At 41.2% G+C, this 18,913-nt stretch overlaps 1 protein-coding gene across 1 annotated transcript; it reads left to right on the top strand.

Annotated features, from left to right (window-relative positions):
- Positions 1-1,430: 1,430 nt before the first annotated feature.
- On the top strand, positions 1,431-4,413 carry LOC143099718 (hemopexin-like). Its single transcript, XM_076262643.1, has 8 exons — positions 1,431-1,538; positions 1,825-1,982; positions 2,126-2,279; positions 2,372-2,584; positions 2,780-2,875; positions 3,284-3,408; positions 3,543-3,690; positions 3,788-4,413. Exons 1-8 carry the CDS (start codon positions 1,484-1,486, stop codon positions 4,015-4,017), a joined length of 1,179 nt encoding a protein of 392 aa, XP_076118758.1. The 5' UTR covers positions 1,431-1,483; the 3' UTR covers positions 4,018-4,413.
- Positions 4,414-18,913: the final 14,500 nt, after the last annotated feature.

Genomic DNA, 18,913 nt, shown 5'->3' with positions numbered 1-18,913 from the left:
TCCTGACTGATTTTCTCTGGTTCTGCTGTAATTTGCTCTGATATTATGCATATATGTGTTAGAAAATGTGCCATATCAGATGTTTCCTGATATGCCAAATTTCCTCTGAAGTTCCCAGTAGCTATATTTTTTCAAAAAGTCCTCAAATCTGAAATTGAGTTAATTACACTGGAAAATACAGACCCTGAAAAACTCTTCATAGCTTATAGGGTCGGGGTTTGAGAATCAGTCATAGACCACTGTGGTGCTTTCAATATTCAATTTTTTATAAAACACAATAACTATTAAAAGTGAATATGGTCTCATTTTACCTGATGCCTTGACCATAGCCATTGAGGTGCCATATGCACACTTCACAAATCTCTCCAATTTATAAACATTGTTTTGTCTGTTTCTCTTCACTGTTGGAATGACAATATAGGATTTTAATCAATCCACTGTAAAAATAAGATTAATGTCAATATTTACATCCTTACCTAGATTACCTAGATCAGCAATAACTAAAGTGCCCTGGGGCCTTATGTAATCCTTTGAGTATTGATTTCTCCATAGCCCTGTGGTGGGAGGGAGGAAGATTTTGGTCTTTTTCTTTGAAATGCATGCACCTTGACCACATCCATGGGGCCAGAGGAGTGGAGGCCGATGAGTGCCCACCCCTGCACACGCTTTGTAAACCGTGGGCGTGCGGCTTGTGCCAGGCTGTGTTGCCTCCCCTCTCTCCTGGTGTGGGTATAAAAGTTTGAGTCCACTGGCACATTGGGCACCTTGTCCAGCTGATCTCTCTCCAGAGGTTGCACCAGAGGTCCTGCTCAGCATGAAGCTACTCTTCCAGACACTGTGTCTCTGCTTGGCCCTGGGCCTCTCCACCTCGTAAGTAAAAGCTTTCTACATTTTCATTCTATTGCTTGCTTGCGTGGATCCATGCATTTACATGATACTGATTGTTCTATCTACTGTAGGAAGTAATTTTCATCATATTTTACCTGATCTTTCTCTTACCAAAATACTCCACTAGTTTTACTATTTATTTCAATTTATTTATTTCTGTATTCACAGAACATCCTTGTGCTTTTAATATTTCTGCCATAGTCATTTTCTCCTTTTCTCTGTCTAGGCATCATGGGGGGGAGCATCTACAGGCAGGTAAGTTACGTTGGAGTGAAAAACATATTTTCCACGGAAAGTTTCTTGCTTTGTTTATATAAAAACTGTCTTTGGTTGTCTTTGGCACAAAATAACAGCTGATACAAAAATAGATGGATTTGTTCAATAGGTTTTTGTTGTTGTTTGTTTTACTAAAAGACCTCACAGACACTTTCATTGTTTTTCAAATTGCCTTTCTGTAAGGCATCAAGCTAGAATTCAGTGGTTTCAGCTATTACAACAGGGTGACAACAAAATGTTCCCTCCTTTTAATGCAGATGAACCAGCACATGACCACTCCAAGCACCATCATGGTGCTGTGCTTGATCGCTGTGACGGAATGGAGATGGATGCTGTGGCAGTTACTGAGACGGGAACGCCATACTTCTTCAAAGGTAAATAAACCTTTGTATATGTGTACTTAATCCACAGACCACTTAATCCACAGACCACAGTTTCAGTTTTCAGTCACAGTTTAGTTTTCAGTCAACAGACAACAACATACAAAAGCGTAAACAAAAGGATTGTTGAAACTCTAAATATGTAGACCACTTACACAGAAGAAAGTATAACTTTGTAAAAGCTGGCGAAAATGTTCACACATCACTGTAAATAAAGCCAAAATGTAGATGTCCAGGATTAAGTCATAGAACTTCATCATACTGTATGATGTTCCTACAGGCGATCACGTCTTCAAAGGCTTCCATGGAAAGGCAGAACTCTCCAATGGATCCTTCTCTGAGCTGGACGACCATCACCACCTGGGGCACGTGGACGCTGCTTTCCGCATGCACTTTCCTGATTCTCCTGAGCACCACGACCACATGTTCTTCTTCCTGGTACTGTTGTAACTAATAACAAGGTCATCAGTATAATAACTTATTTCATTTTTTTTGGAACCTTTAAAAGGCAGTTGGTGTGTCTAAAATTCCCAGAATGCTCCTCAAACTCCATCTGTCCTGTTTTCCTATACTCTTCAAAGGACACCAAAGTTTTCAGTTACTACAACCACACCCTGGAGCCAGGCTATCCTAAGGACATTAAAGACGTCTTCCCTGGGGTCCCCGACCATCTAGATGCTGCTGTGGTGTGCCCAGAGGAGGACTGCAAGTCCAACATGGTTATCTTCTTCAAAGGTAAATGGGGAAAACATTTAAAAAATGTCTTCTAAAATAATTTCTTCACTCAGTTCTTTGTTTACATTGTAAATTATTTTTTTCCTGTCCAGGTGATGATATATGGCACTACGATGTGAAAACCCAGAAGTTAGATGAGAAGGAGTTCACAAGCATGCCCAACTGCACCTCTGCTTTTCGCTGGCTTGGCCACTACTACTGTTTCCATGGTCACCAGTTCTCCAAGTTTGACCCAATGACAGGAGAAGTACATGGCAGATACCCCAAGGATGCGCGTGATTACTTCATGAGATGCTCAAAGTTTGGTGAGTCAAAGGAAAGATTCAACCATTTTTTTTTTTTGTCGTAAAGCAATGATGAAAATCCATTAGCATTTCTACACATGAATTAGGAGCTATTAAATGATGTGGAAAGAACAAGAGACAGGTAATATAGGTCTTCATGAAGTAGTGTGATGAGCAAATGCCAGCACTCTCTTCACACCCCTGTTTCCTCCTCAGGTGACTCAGCTAACCACATTGAGAGAGAACAGTGCAGCCATGTGCACCTTGATGCAGCTGCATCTGATAATGATGGAAATGTTTATGCATTCAGATGTGAGTATGATATGAGGTCTATGTGCTCTATCAATACATTTTCTTGATTGATTAATCACCACTATGTGGATACTGTTTTTAGAATTGATTTATATTAAGTGTTAGTTAGTATAAGTTGTATTTTAGTATATTTAGTATATTCTTTATCTTCTACTGTCCTTATTGCTTAGTTGTGTTCTTATATTATATACTTTTAATTACTTTTTCTGCTGTTAGTGAATGTGTGTGTTGTCTATATGCTACTGAGACCTTGAATTTCCCCTGGGGATCAATAAAGTATCTGTCTATCTATCTATCTATCTATCAATGTACAGTATGCACACCATTTCTGCTCCACTTTTATTATTTTATCTCTCTTTTATCCTCTGGTCCAAATCACACGTCTTTTTCTGTTCTTCTCATTTAAAGCCCACCACTTCCTGCGTATGGAGGGAGAGAAAATGCATTCTGATACCATTGAAAGTGCCTTCAAGGAACTGCACAGTGAAGTGGATGCTGTCTTCGCCTATGAAGGCCACATGCACATGATCAAGGTGTGACTACAACTCTTACTATACTCTTCAATATTTGTACAGATTAACAAAAAATAAATGAACTCTCAGAACAAGAATGAAAATCATATTAGACATGGTAGGATGAATGACAGGATGAATATCATTCTTTGCAGGACAATGAGGTGTTCGTCTACAAGATTGGGGAGCCACACACACACCTGGAAGGCTACCCCAAATCTCTGAAAGATGAGCTTGGTCTTGATGGACCTGTGGATGCAGCTTTTATTTGTAAAGATAACCATATTGTACATGTGATTAAAGGTGTGTCTTATACTTCATGACTTGTGACTTTTGTTCTACTGCTGATTTTGCTCTGCGACATGTTTTCACTCAATTTTACTCAATTGTGTGCATCCAGGTCAAACCCTCTATGAAGTGGACATGAAGGCGACACCTCGAGTACCCATTAAAGATGGTCCCTTCACCCTCTTCAAGTACGTGGATGCTGCTATGTGTGGGCTTGACGGAGTCAAGATTATTGTTGGCAACCATTTCTACCACTTTGAGAGCCTTATGGTCATGCAAGCCGCAAAAGCTGTCCCTGAGGCCAAGAGGGTGTCCACAGACCTCTTCGGCTGCGACCACTAGAGGGAGCCAAAGGGTTACTTGGAAGAGTGGGTTTGGGCTGTCTACAGGAGACAGACATACGCATATGAAGCAAACTCCTTTACCACCTCCCAGACCAAAAGCACAAGCCCAGCTAGTCTCACATAGTGGCATTACCTTTTTCCCCTTTTAATGCCTTCTTAGCCTTCATGTGCACTTCTACCTCTGATTATACTGCTCTGTTCTTCTCACCAACATACTTTCTTGCACAATCACACTCACTGCATTAAATGTTTTCCATGCCACTGTGGTTTGTTGATTGAGTTTTGGATATACCCAATCATTTGTTCTCCTTTTCCTTAAGACCAAGATAGCATTCTAATATTTGATTTTGTGAACAGAATATTATTGCCTTGTGGTTTCACAAATAAACCTGAATGACACAATATCACTTGTTTTGCTGTGTGGGCTAATCATACAATCAGATTCCATACTAATAAAGAATATCAACTTTTTAAATGGTTGACATCTGCACAACTTGTTCAATTTCAATCAATCAATTACCTTGAAAAACAAAGTTATCACACGTGTAAGATTCTGTCACATATCTTAAAGGTGGAGCTCTGACTCTCCAAACATTTTGGATCTTGCAGGTTCTTTAACAGTGTTGTGCATGCAAATATGACACTATGGACGTGCAACATCTGATGACAATCGATGTATTTGATGTTATAGGCTAGGGGTGTAAATCGGAGTCTTCATGACGATTCGATACAATATCGATTTCTTAAGCCAATGATTCGATTATTTTCGATACTTCAGAATTCCCCACGATACGATTCGATACGATTCAATACTCAATATTTTTACATGATACCTATGAAGTTTCAAATAAATCAACAAAAGTTCGGAATGTAGGAGCAGGTATCTAAAGCCTTCGTTATACAGCCTCATGTCTGCATATAAAAAAAAAACCCACCCGCAGCTTAGGAGTAGGTAGTGCGCTTACATCGGAGCCATAGGCAGAAAAAGAAAGGTCGGAGCTGATGCTGAAAATAGATAGGCAAACAAACAGGCGGCAAAATAAACACATTAATCGATACTCTTGCGGACGAATCGATGCATTGAATCGCCGGCTGCATAATCGATGCATCAATACGAATCGATTAATATTTACACCCCTATTATAGGCTAGACACTAAAAATGACTGCAGTCTAGATTACACTATCGCTTATAAATGCAGAAGTAATCGTTTTTTAATATAGGCGTTCTTGTGCATCTCGCGTTTCACGATTGGCCAACATCATCCCAACCAGTGATGCCAGTAACGTGTTACTTTTCTTCTTGTCTCGGGGATTAACGTCATAGGTTATGCCAACCTTTTCAGAATGAGGCAGGGCTGTAGTCAAGACCACCTTTGTCGAGTCCAAGTCAAGTCCAAGACCAGGACTAGTCGAGACCAAGTCAAGACCGAGTCCAAAGAGGTTCTAGTTCAAGACAAGACCGAGTCCAAAAAGGTTCGAGTCCGAGTCAAGACCGAGTCCAGGATAAAAAAAGTCTTATGCATGACAGTATGAAGACAATCATTTTGGGTTATTATTATTATTATCTAAAAGCAAAAACAGTGTGAACACACCCAGGATTTGTAAGTGTAGCCATTCCCCTTCTCCAATATTATTATAGGGCTGTCAAACAATCGAAAATATATATTTTGAAATAAATTAATCTCGATTAACTCATTTGTAAATGGTGCACTGTCACTTTAAGCCCATTGTGGCCACGTTCTCATAATGATCTTTTTTTTACCAGCTCCATTGAAATATAGCCTATAGCTAGTCCACAAGCTCTAATATTGTTTGTACCACATGTATTGTACAATATTAACAATGATAAGCATGATATTAAGTTGGTATAAACAGCTTTCATTCCTTTGGAAATAGAAGCATGTAATGACATGATGCTAGCTAGACATTTTCTGTTTGCAATTAAAAGTGAATGATGAGCCTGAGCCAGTCACCTAGCTAGCTGAGTGGAATGTGTTTCAATCGGCATAATATGTGCTTCATGTAAACAAATTATTGAAGACTTCAAGACTCACCAGTTCCATTACACAAAGGCAAAGACAACTCTTCATATTTTTGTCCATTTTTCAAATCACAGTGAGTGCAGCCTACATGTCAAAGTGCCCTGGCTCTCAGTTTAGGCCTTAACTGGTCAGTAGTGGAAATCGGATAAATCAGCAATCTCCTCTAACCTCGTCTTTGTTGCCTTCCTTTTATAAGTTTCTTAAAAATAAAAAGGAGATATCAATTATCATCAACAACGACAAGCCAGCTGGAGCCTGCCAATCGCTTTCTCTCCCTCTCGTGTGCGCTCAGACGCGCTCTCAATTAAATGGAGTAGCATACGTTCAAGTTGGATCTTAATGGAGAGGACCCGAAAAGTATCATCTTTATGTAACTGTTGCTGTTGGTGCATTTTGACATTGTAAACGTTATCTAACAAGAGTGAAAAGCAGTTTGCAGTAAAGCTAATATTTATTGGCTAAATGTTGGTTCCTCTTCATCTTCAGCTAACTCCACAGACAGTAAAATAAACTCTCAGACTTGCGGTTTTAGGTTTTGCGGCTCCCGTTACGTGACATCAGCCCCCCACAAAGGTAAACACTATTGCGTTAATATTTTGTAACGCATTATGTATTTCAAAATGAATGGCGGCGATTACCACGTTGATTTTGATGGCCCTAAAGACACCTGGACTCGGTCGAGACCAAAGGCCAAGACCGGACTCGAGTACTACAGCCCTGGAATGAGGACAACTCACGTGTAAAACCACGCAGCGACACAAACGTAAACAACAATGGAGGGAGGAGAGAGATGCACGTTTTATCTATACAGTCATTATTTTGAGTTTGTCAGCTAAACATGACAACATTAAGGTAGCCTACGTTGTACATTCTGTGCTGGCGACAAAGTGCTGTCTATGGCGAGAGAGAGGAGTGGTGCATGTGTGCCTGCAAGCGCATCCAAGACAGAGAGCATCCTGGTCTTTTTTGCTAAATCAACCAATCAGTTTTCAGTGTAGGTGGGCTTATATCTCTTTTCTCCCGAACTTAATTAATCAGTTCAGTTAGTGTATCTAGGAACAGGAGCCATGGCAGAGTCCGTGCCCATCAGTGAACATTTAAGACCCATTTCACATAAGACTACACAAAAGTGTACCCAATTGTCTCATAAGAGTAAAACATAATGATAGTATTGCACACTGCACTATTTGTAACAGTGACTTTAGCATTGCTCACGGCGGGTTAAATGATTGCAAAAGACTTGTTGAGGTAAGTTTAACAAGTGTAATTTCATTTGCATATTACTCAGGCCTATACTAGATGGCTAGTTGCCAAGGCTACATGAAAAGGCCAAACTACCAAAATCTAGATATTTTACTATCACAATTTCTATCAATAGGCCTTCCTTATTTGGTGTACTGACTAATCTGACATCTGCATTTCAGTATCTAAGTAGGTTAGGTTGAGATGTCTGCTATACATTGTTGGCATTACTGTTAAAATGCACTTCCAGTATAGTGAGTATTGGCAAAACCGGTTATCATTTTTATGTTGAGGCGGTCGGGGTGTTGTCGGCAGCTGCTGAAAGTAACTAATAAAGTAACTTGTACTTAGTTACTTTTAAAATAAAGTAATCAGTAAAGTAACTAAGTTACTTTTTAAAGGAGTAATCAGTAATCAGATTACTTTTTCAAGGTAACTGTGGCAACACTGATCCCAACACCGAGAACACACACAGCTCTGAGCTGAAAGCCTAGTTTTACAAATATATCACATAACTGCTATCATAGTATCACTTAAAGCAACACCAAAGAGTTTTTTGTACCTTAAGATAATGTTTCCAAAATTGTTTCCGTGGTTCATCAACTCGTAACAGGGTGAATGGCACTTCTGCATTCGCTTCGCGGCCCTCTATCGCCTATAACCGCACTATGTAAGTTTGCCAGATCGGGTAGCGGATCTGTAGTTCGATGGAATGAGACATAAGAAACTACAAATTTGACTTGCATGATGTCGCAATATATCGTAATTTCAGAAAATCATGCATTGCTGGATAAACAAATAGCGTGCGTGCGACAGAGGAAAAGTTCTTTGGTGTTGCTTTAACTTATATCCCGAGTTCAGGCTTTGTGTAGCTTCGATATGTGTAGATAGCTTAGATATGTCTAACGTGCTTAGTAGTATACCCCACTGGGGGAAGGATGCAAGCATGAGTAGTATTTATGACAGTTGTGTACACTCCACAACTGTAGGGGGAGTAGAAGTAGGAGTAAAAATAGATGTAAAAGCCCAACAAAAACGGTAAAAAAGGCAAAAATCCAATATTAACTGAATTTTACTTTTGTTTCCAATCCAGTTTCTGTTTTTTTCTTTATCTTGTGTGACTAATGATACATTTAGAAAATAGCAGCAATTATGTATTTGCTGACCAGTTAAAAAAAATTGAAAATTGGATTATTGAACACATTTTTTATTTGGATCAGATGGATGGAGCAAATAGAACAAAGCACTGCAAAGCGTTACACTGACCCATAATCTGCTTTTGATTTCACTTGTTCAATTTCAGACGAAAGCACAGGTTGACGGAACCATCTTTTTGGACTCGTTTTCCGACTGATTGTTTTTTTTTTTGCAACACAGCTTAATTAAGCTTGAAAGTTAACCTGCTATACGGAGCAGGTTAGTTCTGTGGCATAAATTCCCATAGTTACCAAGCTGGGATTCACGTTAACCTCATTAATGGAATTCTCACTAAAATTAGCGAGACTTATCGAAATAAGCCAGGTTTGGCCTTTAGCGAGGTTGATGGAATACCCCCCAAGAGCGCTTCACTAGTTCACATTCGTAATTTGCAAACAGATAGCATAATAGAAAAGCATGTTTGGCGAAGTCTCTGGCCAGGGTCCTGAAGTGATTTGCGGTATCGTGCAGGAGTCAACTGCCCTTTATTCTTGAACAATGTGTGGCAGGCAGACCTTGTCTGCTTGCTTGTTCTTTCCTCCTGGCCTCTCCCTGGCCCTCTGCTAATGAGTGGGTGGGGCCAATCATTCAATTAGGCCAACCATGCGCTACTTAAGGAGCTCTACAGCAAGAAGCTCGGTAGGTTCCACTGGTTGTCCCTTGTCTGAGCACTGGGGTCTACCGACCATCAGGTGTGTTGCTGCCCTAATGTTGTAGACTAAAATGTGCTTGGTGTAGCTAAACTCCATTTCTATATGTAGCCCTGTAGATGGATGGATATGCTATCCTCATCTGTTGTCATTGGGAAAATTGGCATAGAGAAGAGTGTGTGTGTATAGCTTTAAAATAAATGTGGATGTTTTGGGAAATGGTATCAGGTTTGATATATTTTGTTTGTCTTCCAGGTAGCACAGCTTTTCCATCCGCGTTGCCCTCAGCGTAGGTCATGCTGCTGTCTTGTCTTGGTTTTGTTTTGTTTCTGTTTAGCTTTGCTTGCACTTGGCAACTGCCTGCATTTTACTTGTACCCTTTTGTTTTACTTTATTATCTTAGTTATACAGTGTCTGTCGATTGCATGGTCTGGGGGCAACAAACTGTCTCTTTAATAAAGAAACGCGCGAGAAGCGACAGAGCAACAGCTCCTGTGTATCAGCTGCCTTACGGCCAACGCCGGCATTGAGTTAAGGTAAAGCGATGCTTCCTTAAATACATTTTGTGATCACCACATAGATTATATTGCATTACAATTTTAATGTAGACATGGTCTCAGATGAGATGCCAAGACGGTAGCCTATAGGGTGGTGGCACCAATCCAGGGAAAGGGGCGAGGGAGAACCAGGGATGCGGTCCCTGGCTGGGAAAAAACGCGGGCTCGAACGCGGTTCACGCCGGCGGGAGATGATGGGGAAAGGGGAAAAGGTAGCGACGCGGTCGCTACGGGGGAAGGGGGAGGAGGTTGCACAGCACCCTAGGTAGGCAAAGAGAAAAGTGGGGAGGGTTGATTAGCTGGAAAAGAAAAAGAGGCCGTAGTAGCGGAAGGCAAGGTAGAGGGCTGCAAGCGGGCTGCCATAACTTGCTGAGTTGAGTGAGCAGGGGTGAAAGCTGTTTAGGAATAGAGAAAGAGGCCGCAGTAGCGGAAGGCAAGGTAGAGGGCTGCACGCGGGCTGCCATAACTTGCGGAGTTGAAAAACATGGTCCATACGACCGGTGACTTAGCTCCTAGCTTGACCAAACGCGTCTTGCCAGCGGAGTGACACCGATGCTGCCACTTCGGCAGGTAGAGGCAGACTGCGAATAAGTAACCTGACTGATTGAAGGAGGCGTGGCAAATTCCGTCATGCTCCTCCCGAACTTCCGTTTGTAAACGCCATTTGGGTTGAGTTCGTTTACAACAAAGATGGCTGCCGCTGGAAAATTTAAATGTGTAGATTCTGCCATCGAGTCTGTTCTAGAAGATATCAACAGCACATTAATTTTAAAAGAGGAACAGAGAAACGCAAGGCATTTGTTGATAAGAAAGATGTTTTTGCCGTCCTTCCTATGGGATTCGGCAAAAGTTTAATTTATCAGTTGGCTCTGATGGTCGCTAAGAAGATGGGACACAATGAAAACCCATTAGTCATTGTTGTTTCTCCTTTGTCGCACTCATGGAGGACCAAGTGAAAGAAGCAACTGAAATGGGCATCACGGCGATGCAACTCAACGTGCACGACGAGGTGGATATAGCCAGCGGTCATTCCAGCTCCTTTTCGGAAGACTGGAATCCTGGCTGCTGAACAACAAGTGGAGGGACATGCTAGGCTCCGATGTTTTTCAAGCCAACGTAATGGGTATCTTCGTGGACGAAGTTTATCTTACTTACAAATGGTAAGAGATAGTCTGACTTGGTAAATAACTCCCAATGTTGTGATATGAATCCCATGTTGTAAACATAGTAGGTGTCGTTGTACGTTCGCTAACTCAGACTTGGTACAATCATAGCGTTAGTGTAATTTTAGCGAAATAACTAGCAGTTCAAACATTCTAATGTAGGCTACTCTTTTATTTCTATCAGGGGTCAGGCTGCAAAAGGGCAGACGCCATTTCGCGACCGCTTCGCCAAGTTGGGAGACCTTAGATCCTTAGTTAAAGCTGGTAAGTACAAAACAATAGACTTCCTGCATGTTCAGTCTTCGATGTTTTCTACACTTAGTGTAATTCACCACTTTAATTGAAATCAGTTGCATTACAGGAACCTGTCCACTTCTAAACACTACTAACCACTTTCCCCCAAAACTGGTTTACCATTTGCATTCGCACTGGCCAAGTGGCCATAGGAACTGGTTGCCCATTCAGATGGAAATTGACCATTCATTGTTGCTTTATACCCATTTGTAGTCACTGTACCCCTTATAAGTGATATAAATAAATAAATGAATGATACTACTCATCATTTCTTATTTTACTGTTACTTATTGGTTGCTTATTGTACTGCTATATATTCCAGGTACACCTGTGCTGACATTGACGGCTTTTGCTGATCGGGAATCCAGAGCCAGGGTTATGAAACAGCTTCAGATGGACAATCCAATCATTTTGGAGCCCAAACAGAACAAACATCAGACTGGGGCTGATTAAAGTACCTGGCCATACACTGGACTGCCTACACTGGATTGTACGGAAGCATATTAGGGCCACATGAAGAGAAAATATTTTTGAAAATTCCGAGATAAGTCAAAATTTTCAAGATAAAAGTCAAAATTTTCGAGATAAAAGTCAAACTTTTTGAGAAACAAAATCAGAAATAATTTCTGAGATTAAAGTCAGAATTTTTGTCAGAAATTCTGACTTTAATCTCAGAAATTATTTCTGATTTTGTTTCTCAAAAAATTTGACTTATCTCGGAATTTAAAAAAATATTTTCTCTTCATGTGGCCCTAATATAACCTGACTCTCGCCAGATGAATTTCGTTCCGCTTAGCTCCGCCTAGCTTCACTCACATCCATCTGGGACCTCTTCCATTGAGAATGATTTCTGTACCCGATTTTATGGTACAGCCAATCAGGACGCTGGGCGGGAATTTCATAGATGTGACATAGCGTAGAAGCGACTGTGAGACTGTTATCAGCATCACTGGTTGGCTTCGATGTGAGTGGTTGAAGTAGCACGTCAATAGATGACGGACAAGTGGCTTATTCAATCATATGCAAGGATTTTTTGATTAGGCCCAGCCTTCTGAAGCAACACTCTAATGGATTGGTCCCAGATGGATGAGTGGAGCTAGGCGGAACGAAATTCATCTGGTGAGAGTCAGGTTAGCCATAATATGCTTCTGTAGGATTGTGAGGGATGTTAAAGAAAATGGTATCTCCATGTTGCCAGTAATTATCTACTGCAAAACCGTGAAGGCAGTTGGCAGAGTGATCTGCCATTTGAAGGGAGAACTCGGTGAAGATTCCTGGGTTGACCGAGACCCTGAGAAAAATATTGAAAACCTGCTTATAGGCATGTTCCACAGAGTGCTGTCATCTCTGAGTGGACAGGGTAGTTGCTGAGTTGTGGTGGCAACAACAGCTCTTGGGATGGGCCTAAATTTTCCCAACGTATCACACATTGTGATGTATGGGTTACCAGATGATGTGGAAGCCATGGTAACATATATTTTAAATTGCCATGCAATGAGGTGTCGACAACTTTTATATTTCAAGTGTTGTACATAAAACATTACCATCTTACTTCTTGTTTAAGTAGTTCACTATGACAACTTAAAAACTACAAAAATAAAACACACTTAGTAGTGACACTTTATTTGGTGCCCTTTACAGCCGGAGCCTGCAAGATACTGTGTCAGAAAGGAACATATGCCCCTGCTACAGATGTTTTTGGACGGGATCTCTGACCTGAAGGAAGATTTTCGCCTTGGCCGTCCAACAATAATGAGGCTGATTGCGCTCTTGCGCACTGACGACTGGCGGTATTCTGGCTGGGGCCTTGAACTAGAGGTCCTAGTATTTCTGTTCTGGCTCGCCAGTCCCACCGCTTACCGAGTGGTGTCACGGGCCTTTGCCATGCCACGCAGCACTATACATGATATAGTCCACAGGGTGTCAAGTAAAATCCTTGGGCTCAAGCAAAGAATTATCTCCTTCCCCCATGTCATGGAGCTGGATGCCATCGGCGCTGGATTTGCGCAGCTGGCACGTTCCCCAGCCTTTTCAAAGGTTGTGGGAAGCATTGATGGCTGTCAAATTCGCATCAAGCCTCCATCACAAGACCAATCATGTTACTTAAATAGAAAACTTTTTTTTTCAGTGCAGATGCAGGCTGTATGCAACCACAAGGGGCTGTTCCTGGACATTTGTGTTGGCTACCCAGGGTCAGTCCACGATGCCCGTGTGTACAGGAACAGCCCTATTTTTGCGGACAGACTTTACCCGCCACAGGGTTACCTTCTCCTTGGGGACGGCGGGTACCCCTGTACACCATCACTGATCACCCCATACCGGGAACCTGTGGTGAGACCAATAGAAAGGCGGTTTAATTACCATCACGCCAAGGGTCGTTCTACAATTGAGCGGGCCTTTGGCATCTTAAAAACGCGTTGGAGGACAATCTTTTACAAGGCCCTGGAGGTGAAGCCCACCTTTGCTCCGGTGGTGATAGCATGTTGTGCAATTATGCACAACATTGCGATGAATTTGGATGACTTGCCCTTGGAGGAGGTGGTCATAGTGAGGGATGACAACCAGGATCAGCCTCACCAACAGCAGCTGGATCGATCCTAGTGGGGAGGAAGTGAGGAGGCAACTGGCAGCTGCTGTGATGGGTCAAATCCAGGCTGTTGCTCCAGAAGGGCATGATTACATCTAAATTAAAACATATATGTTTACCCCAATGTGCTTTGAGTGTATGGAACACTGTTTCTACTTTATGCAAAGCCAATGTATAAAAATCTACAGTAAAACATAAAATAATTATAATACTGAAAATGTAATTGAATATAATAATTTATTAATTAAAAAATAAAACACAAAATAAATAATAGTAAAATACAAACAACATTACAGCTTTTCCACAGGCCTCTCCAGGATACTGAGGAGCCTGCCCTCCCACTCCTCGTCCCTTCTGGCCCTCTCCTCCGCTCTCTCTGCATCCCTCTCGAGGAAGTCCAGGACAGGGTCCACCTTTCTCTTCCCTGTCCTCTTCCTCTGGGTCTCTTTCTCGCCCTCCTCTTCTTCCTCACCTCTCGGTTCAGGGGAAGCCACTGCAGACTCACTGAAGTGGTCACCCCCTGCGGATGTGATGAGGACTGGGGGGCTGATGGAGGGTTTTCCTCCCATCGCCTCATCCCTCACGCTGTACCACTTCCAGGTGCCTGCAGTGGTTTCCCCTGACTCTGTGCTCACACCTGTGTGTGGGGGGGGGGGTTTGAGCTCCTGCAACATTCAATGTGGTCACAGTTAGGGAATTGAACCTGGCTGCTAGCCCAGTTCCTTAACCACTGCATTACCGTCAGCATATGCATGTCTTCCTTATACAGGTTAAATGTTAAATCAGGCTTAGAAAATTAGAAAAATTATAAAATTGTAAACTCTTAAATGTAAACTTTGGCATTGCCACAAACTACTTACTTTTTATTTTTTCTTTAAGTTCTCCCACTTTTTCCCTGCCCTAGCAGGGGAGACCACTGCCTCCAGCCCCATCTCCTCTACAAGAACATTTTTACTATCATTTCACATGAATATCACTTGGTTAAATTCTTATCTTTTTGTAGTTTTACTTATGTATTTCATGTTTCTATTTACAACAACTGCAACAACTTACTCCCATCCATGCTGGGCAGCATTTATTTTGCCAGAGAAGAGCCTCTCCTTACTCTTCCTCAGCTTGATGAGGCGGTCAACGTCCTCATCAGTCCCTGAGCACAAATACATCTCATTAATCAGAATAGTCATGTATTTAAAATATTTAAATGTAGGTTGTTATCTCCTTAACGGTTCTAACTTTGTTTACCTTGCTCTAAATGCCACTTTGTTTCAGTGATTGTGCTACAAAACTATCAATCTCTGTAGCACCAGTGCAATGACAAGCCCTTGCTATGCCTGTAAGTTAGCCTACATTGCCTGTAGGCTACCGGTAAGTTAGCCCACTACCTAGCCTACATTGTAACATTACAAAGTTACGTGTTCATTCATCCCGTTGTCAACTAAACTCTTAATAATAATTCAAAATATAACTAACGTTAGCTTGTAGGATGATAAAGTTGTTGTGACATTACAATTACATGTGGGGTTAAGGGAGTATTTTCAGCTAACGTTATGCAAAAATCTTATGTCAATGTCAAACGAACTGAGGTAGTGTTACCATTAACGTTAACATACACGTCCTTTGCATTAACGTAACGTTAACAAATCGTAACGTTAATTGAAAATATATTGCGATGACTAAATTCTGACTCAACTGATTACACGGGAATGGATTCATTATCGTAACATTATATTAACCACCAACAACAAAACATCACTTACATTTGTAGATCATAGCGTCCATCTTCTCAGCTGGGCTGGCGATATCAGCTGCAGGTCAGCTGTCAGGCTACAGACGGCTGTTTTGAGTTTCACGGGAATCGGGATGGCCCGCAATGCATTATGGTCTAGGTAGTGTACAGCCCATAGACAGTAAAAGAAATGGACGAACAGACTCCGTCGTTCTCAATGGGAGGGTACCGAGTCATTTTTCAGTTGGTCCCCCCAGTACTGCGCAGACTCGCACTTAACTTCGTGACGTTAGCCATCCAACTGAATCTTGTAACTCATATGATAGATACACAGAAATTCTTCTCACACTTCCTTCGCCTTCAAAGTCATCAAAGTTAAACATTTATTTATGTATTATTATTAATATCATCCTCACAAGTGATATCAAGTCGTGTTAATGTTGAAACTAACGTTACCACACATGATCATCTTTAAAAACAGTCATGGTAAAACAAAACAAAAAAGTTATAGCCTTGAGGCTAATCTTCTTTCCACTTTTCTGACCTACGTCAATCCATCGAAAACCTCTGAAATGATTATCGTTAGACTACCTAACGGTAAAACTACTGTTTTTCCATTAGGTTTACTTGCCTCTATGCTTTACCTTAACATAGGCTACAATGCTATTGTAGGCTACATAGCTTGTTCACGAGTTTCCGTGCTGGCTGGACTACGCTTCTTATCCGAACAATACGGTTATCTCCCTTCAGTGCGTTAGCTTCCCTTCAACCGGACATGCTAAACATTCTTCCTACGGGAACCTAACGTTAAGTACGAGGTAGTCGAGTCTTGTTTTGCCTTTTATTGTTTATGTAGATAACACAGAAGCTAAAATATCGGCACATGATATATGTTATATGAAGTTATGGGAGTTCAAAAAAATCCTAAATGACTGGGCGTTCTATGGGATTAGCAGAGAGTTGATAACCACCGCTACATCGATGCTTCTACTTCCGGGAATTCGCCTGCCCCCTTGGTACAGCCTCTGTACCCTACATTTAGGCATGTCGCGCGACGATTTTGTAGGGGACGAATGTAGTGAACGAAATTTTCAGTTGGATTTCGAACAACACTACAAAATGGCTGATTCACTATATAGTGCACTATATAGTGAACGAGTGAACTTTTAAAACAAGCCCCAAGTCTATGTTCTGAATTAGCTGGCACGATGGCGGAGTCAAGATGTCCATAAATGGCAGAGAATGTCTTAAGTTTTCAAGTAAAGTTTTGGGATCATTACATACTCAAAAAAGGAAAAGAACAAGCATCTGAACCGAAAACATGCACTCCATGCTGTTTCACCAAGCGTCAATAAAGTAGGCTATCTATCAATCTATCTAGCCTATCTATCATCTATCTACGTAGCCTATAGCCTACATTGATGTTGACTGAGGCTACATTTATACATGGCCGGCTATTTTCACCCTCTCCGTTTTCAAAAATAACATCATGCACACCTGTCAGTTTTCAGAGAAGTTTCCCCGTGTTCAAGAGCATGCCAAACCTGTCGGTGGCAGTGTAAGGAGAAGCTCAATCCCACGTTAGCCAATCAGAATCCCGAAATTAGCAACAACAGAAACAAATCACTTCCTATTTCTCTTTTGAATGATATTTGCCATTGCAAACAGGCCTAAAGCGTTTGCACAAACGTAAAAATGTGTACCACCTTAATAGCATCCATAATCAGTAGCCAAACAAACTGTAAACATAGGGCACTCACATGACGTTAAGCATTTTCTGATGCGTAATGTGACGTTTGAGAACCTAAAACCCCGTTTCTCCCAGTTGACACGACAACACATAACCGGCGTTATCATAAATCTCCACTTTGGCCGGAGTTTTTAGAAATAATCGTTTTCTGTGATAAAAACGGGGTTTTCGTGTAAATGAGAGGCCAAACCGCAGGGAAATATCTGCGTCTTCCCTTCGTGTAAACAGGGCCTGATTTTAATCACATACTGTATTTGTAGCGATGTCGTGATATGTTTAGCTTTTTATGTTTTTAAGTAGTAAACTTATTCACGTTCAATTGCAAGACAGTATGCCTAAAAAAGAACCCATTTTTATACACACATGCATGCACCCTCATCTTTCCTCATGCACCGCACGCGTGCACACACACAGGTTGCTGGGTTACCATAGCAAATAGGCTCACCCCAGAAATTATTTTTTAGTAGCCTAATGGTAAAATTATTTGTTAGTAGCCTAATGGTAGGCTATTTTTTAGTAGCCTAATGGTAACATTATTTGTTAGTAGCCTAATGGTAAATGCTGCAGGTGTAGAAATCTACATAAAACAGATATTTACTTTGATGTCAAGTCTAGATTACAGCATGAAACTTGTTGTTAATACATTAAATTGCTTTCCCTCTTCTCCCTCCCAGCACTTCACAACATAGTATGGACAGCTTTGTTCGCCCAGCTAAGTCATGCACAAGAGGCTGCCATTTTACAGAGCGCATTTTGAACATTATTTAATTGTTGGCACTGGCACTTATAAACACTAAATGGGTAAATTGCAATAAATGGGCTTAGTTTTGGAGCCAAATGTTGGAGCACCTCTGTGCCAATTGCTTGATCATTTTACAGCCATGTCATTTTCATTATGCATTATTTGTTTTGGTTGTTTAAAAATGCAAAAAAAAAAAATATCCGATTAATCGATCGATAAAGTGCTAGATTAATCGATTACAAAAAGAATCGATAGCTGCAGCCCTAATTGGATTCTATAATAGCCTAGCACAAGAACTTCAACCGAAAGGTTAGTCGCGTCTCAAGGAGTCCAAGAGTGCACCTCACACACACCAGCTCCGTTGAACAGTGTATTTTTCGTGTTTAAGAGCTAAAAAAGTTGATTAGAGAGTCGCATTTGAAATGTCGGGTAGCCTAAATTATAGCCTATAGCGCGTGCATCTCAGAGGAAGAGATTTTGGAGAGAGAGAGAGGATTTAACCTAGGTGATGATTATTTGTGTCTGGTGGTAATTAGACTTGAGTATGATACCTACGAATTGTTTTGAATAAAAAAAGATAAGACAACAAATGAAATGTGACCCTGCAAGGCGAAACCGTCGTTTTGGTAAAATTTACAAAATTAAGTTATTGTACTTACACGAACGGCCATTCCAACAATATGTATATCGAGGGTATTGTAAATAGTATTGGATAGTCGCCGACCCTCATTAGATGTGGATATTTGTAGGTAAGGATAGCCTTCAAGAAACAAGGTTATCGCAGTTGCTGTGAGACATACGGCCCTTCTCCAGTCTCTCTCAAAATCAAAACACACCCAATTCACGCTTGGACTTTTCGATTATGTTTCTAAATGTTGGGACTGATGGACACTGAACTTTGGGGGTTATTTGAACGTTCGTTGTGAAGTGGTTTACTGTTAAG

The sequence above is a fragment of the Alosa pseudoharengus genome, unplaced genomic scaffold (assembly GCF_046254945.1).
Source record: "Alosa pseudoharengus isolate Yale_2024_CS ecotype anadromous, Long Island Sound unplaced genomic scaffold, YU_APseudo_1.1 YU_APseudo_1.1_scf_3, whole genome shotgun sequence".
Lineage (NCBI taxonomy): Eukaryota > Metazoa > Chordata > Actinopteri > Clupeiformes > Clupeidae > Alosa > Alosa pseudoharengus.
Note: the sequence above shows the minus strand (reverse complement) of the source record. Positions and strands in the feature narration are given on the sequence as shown.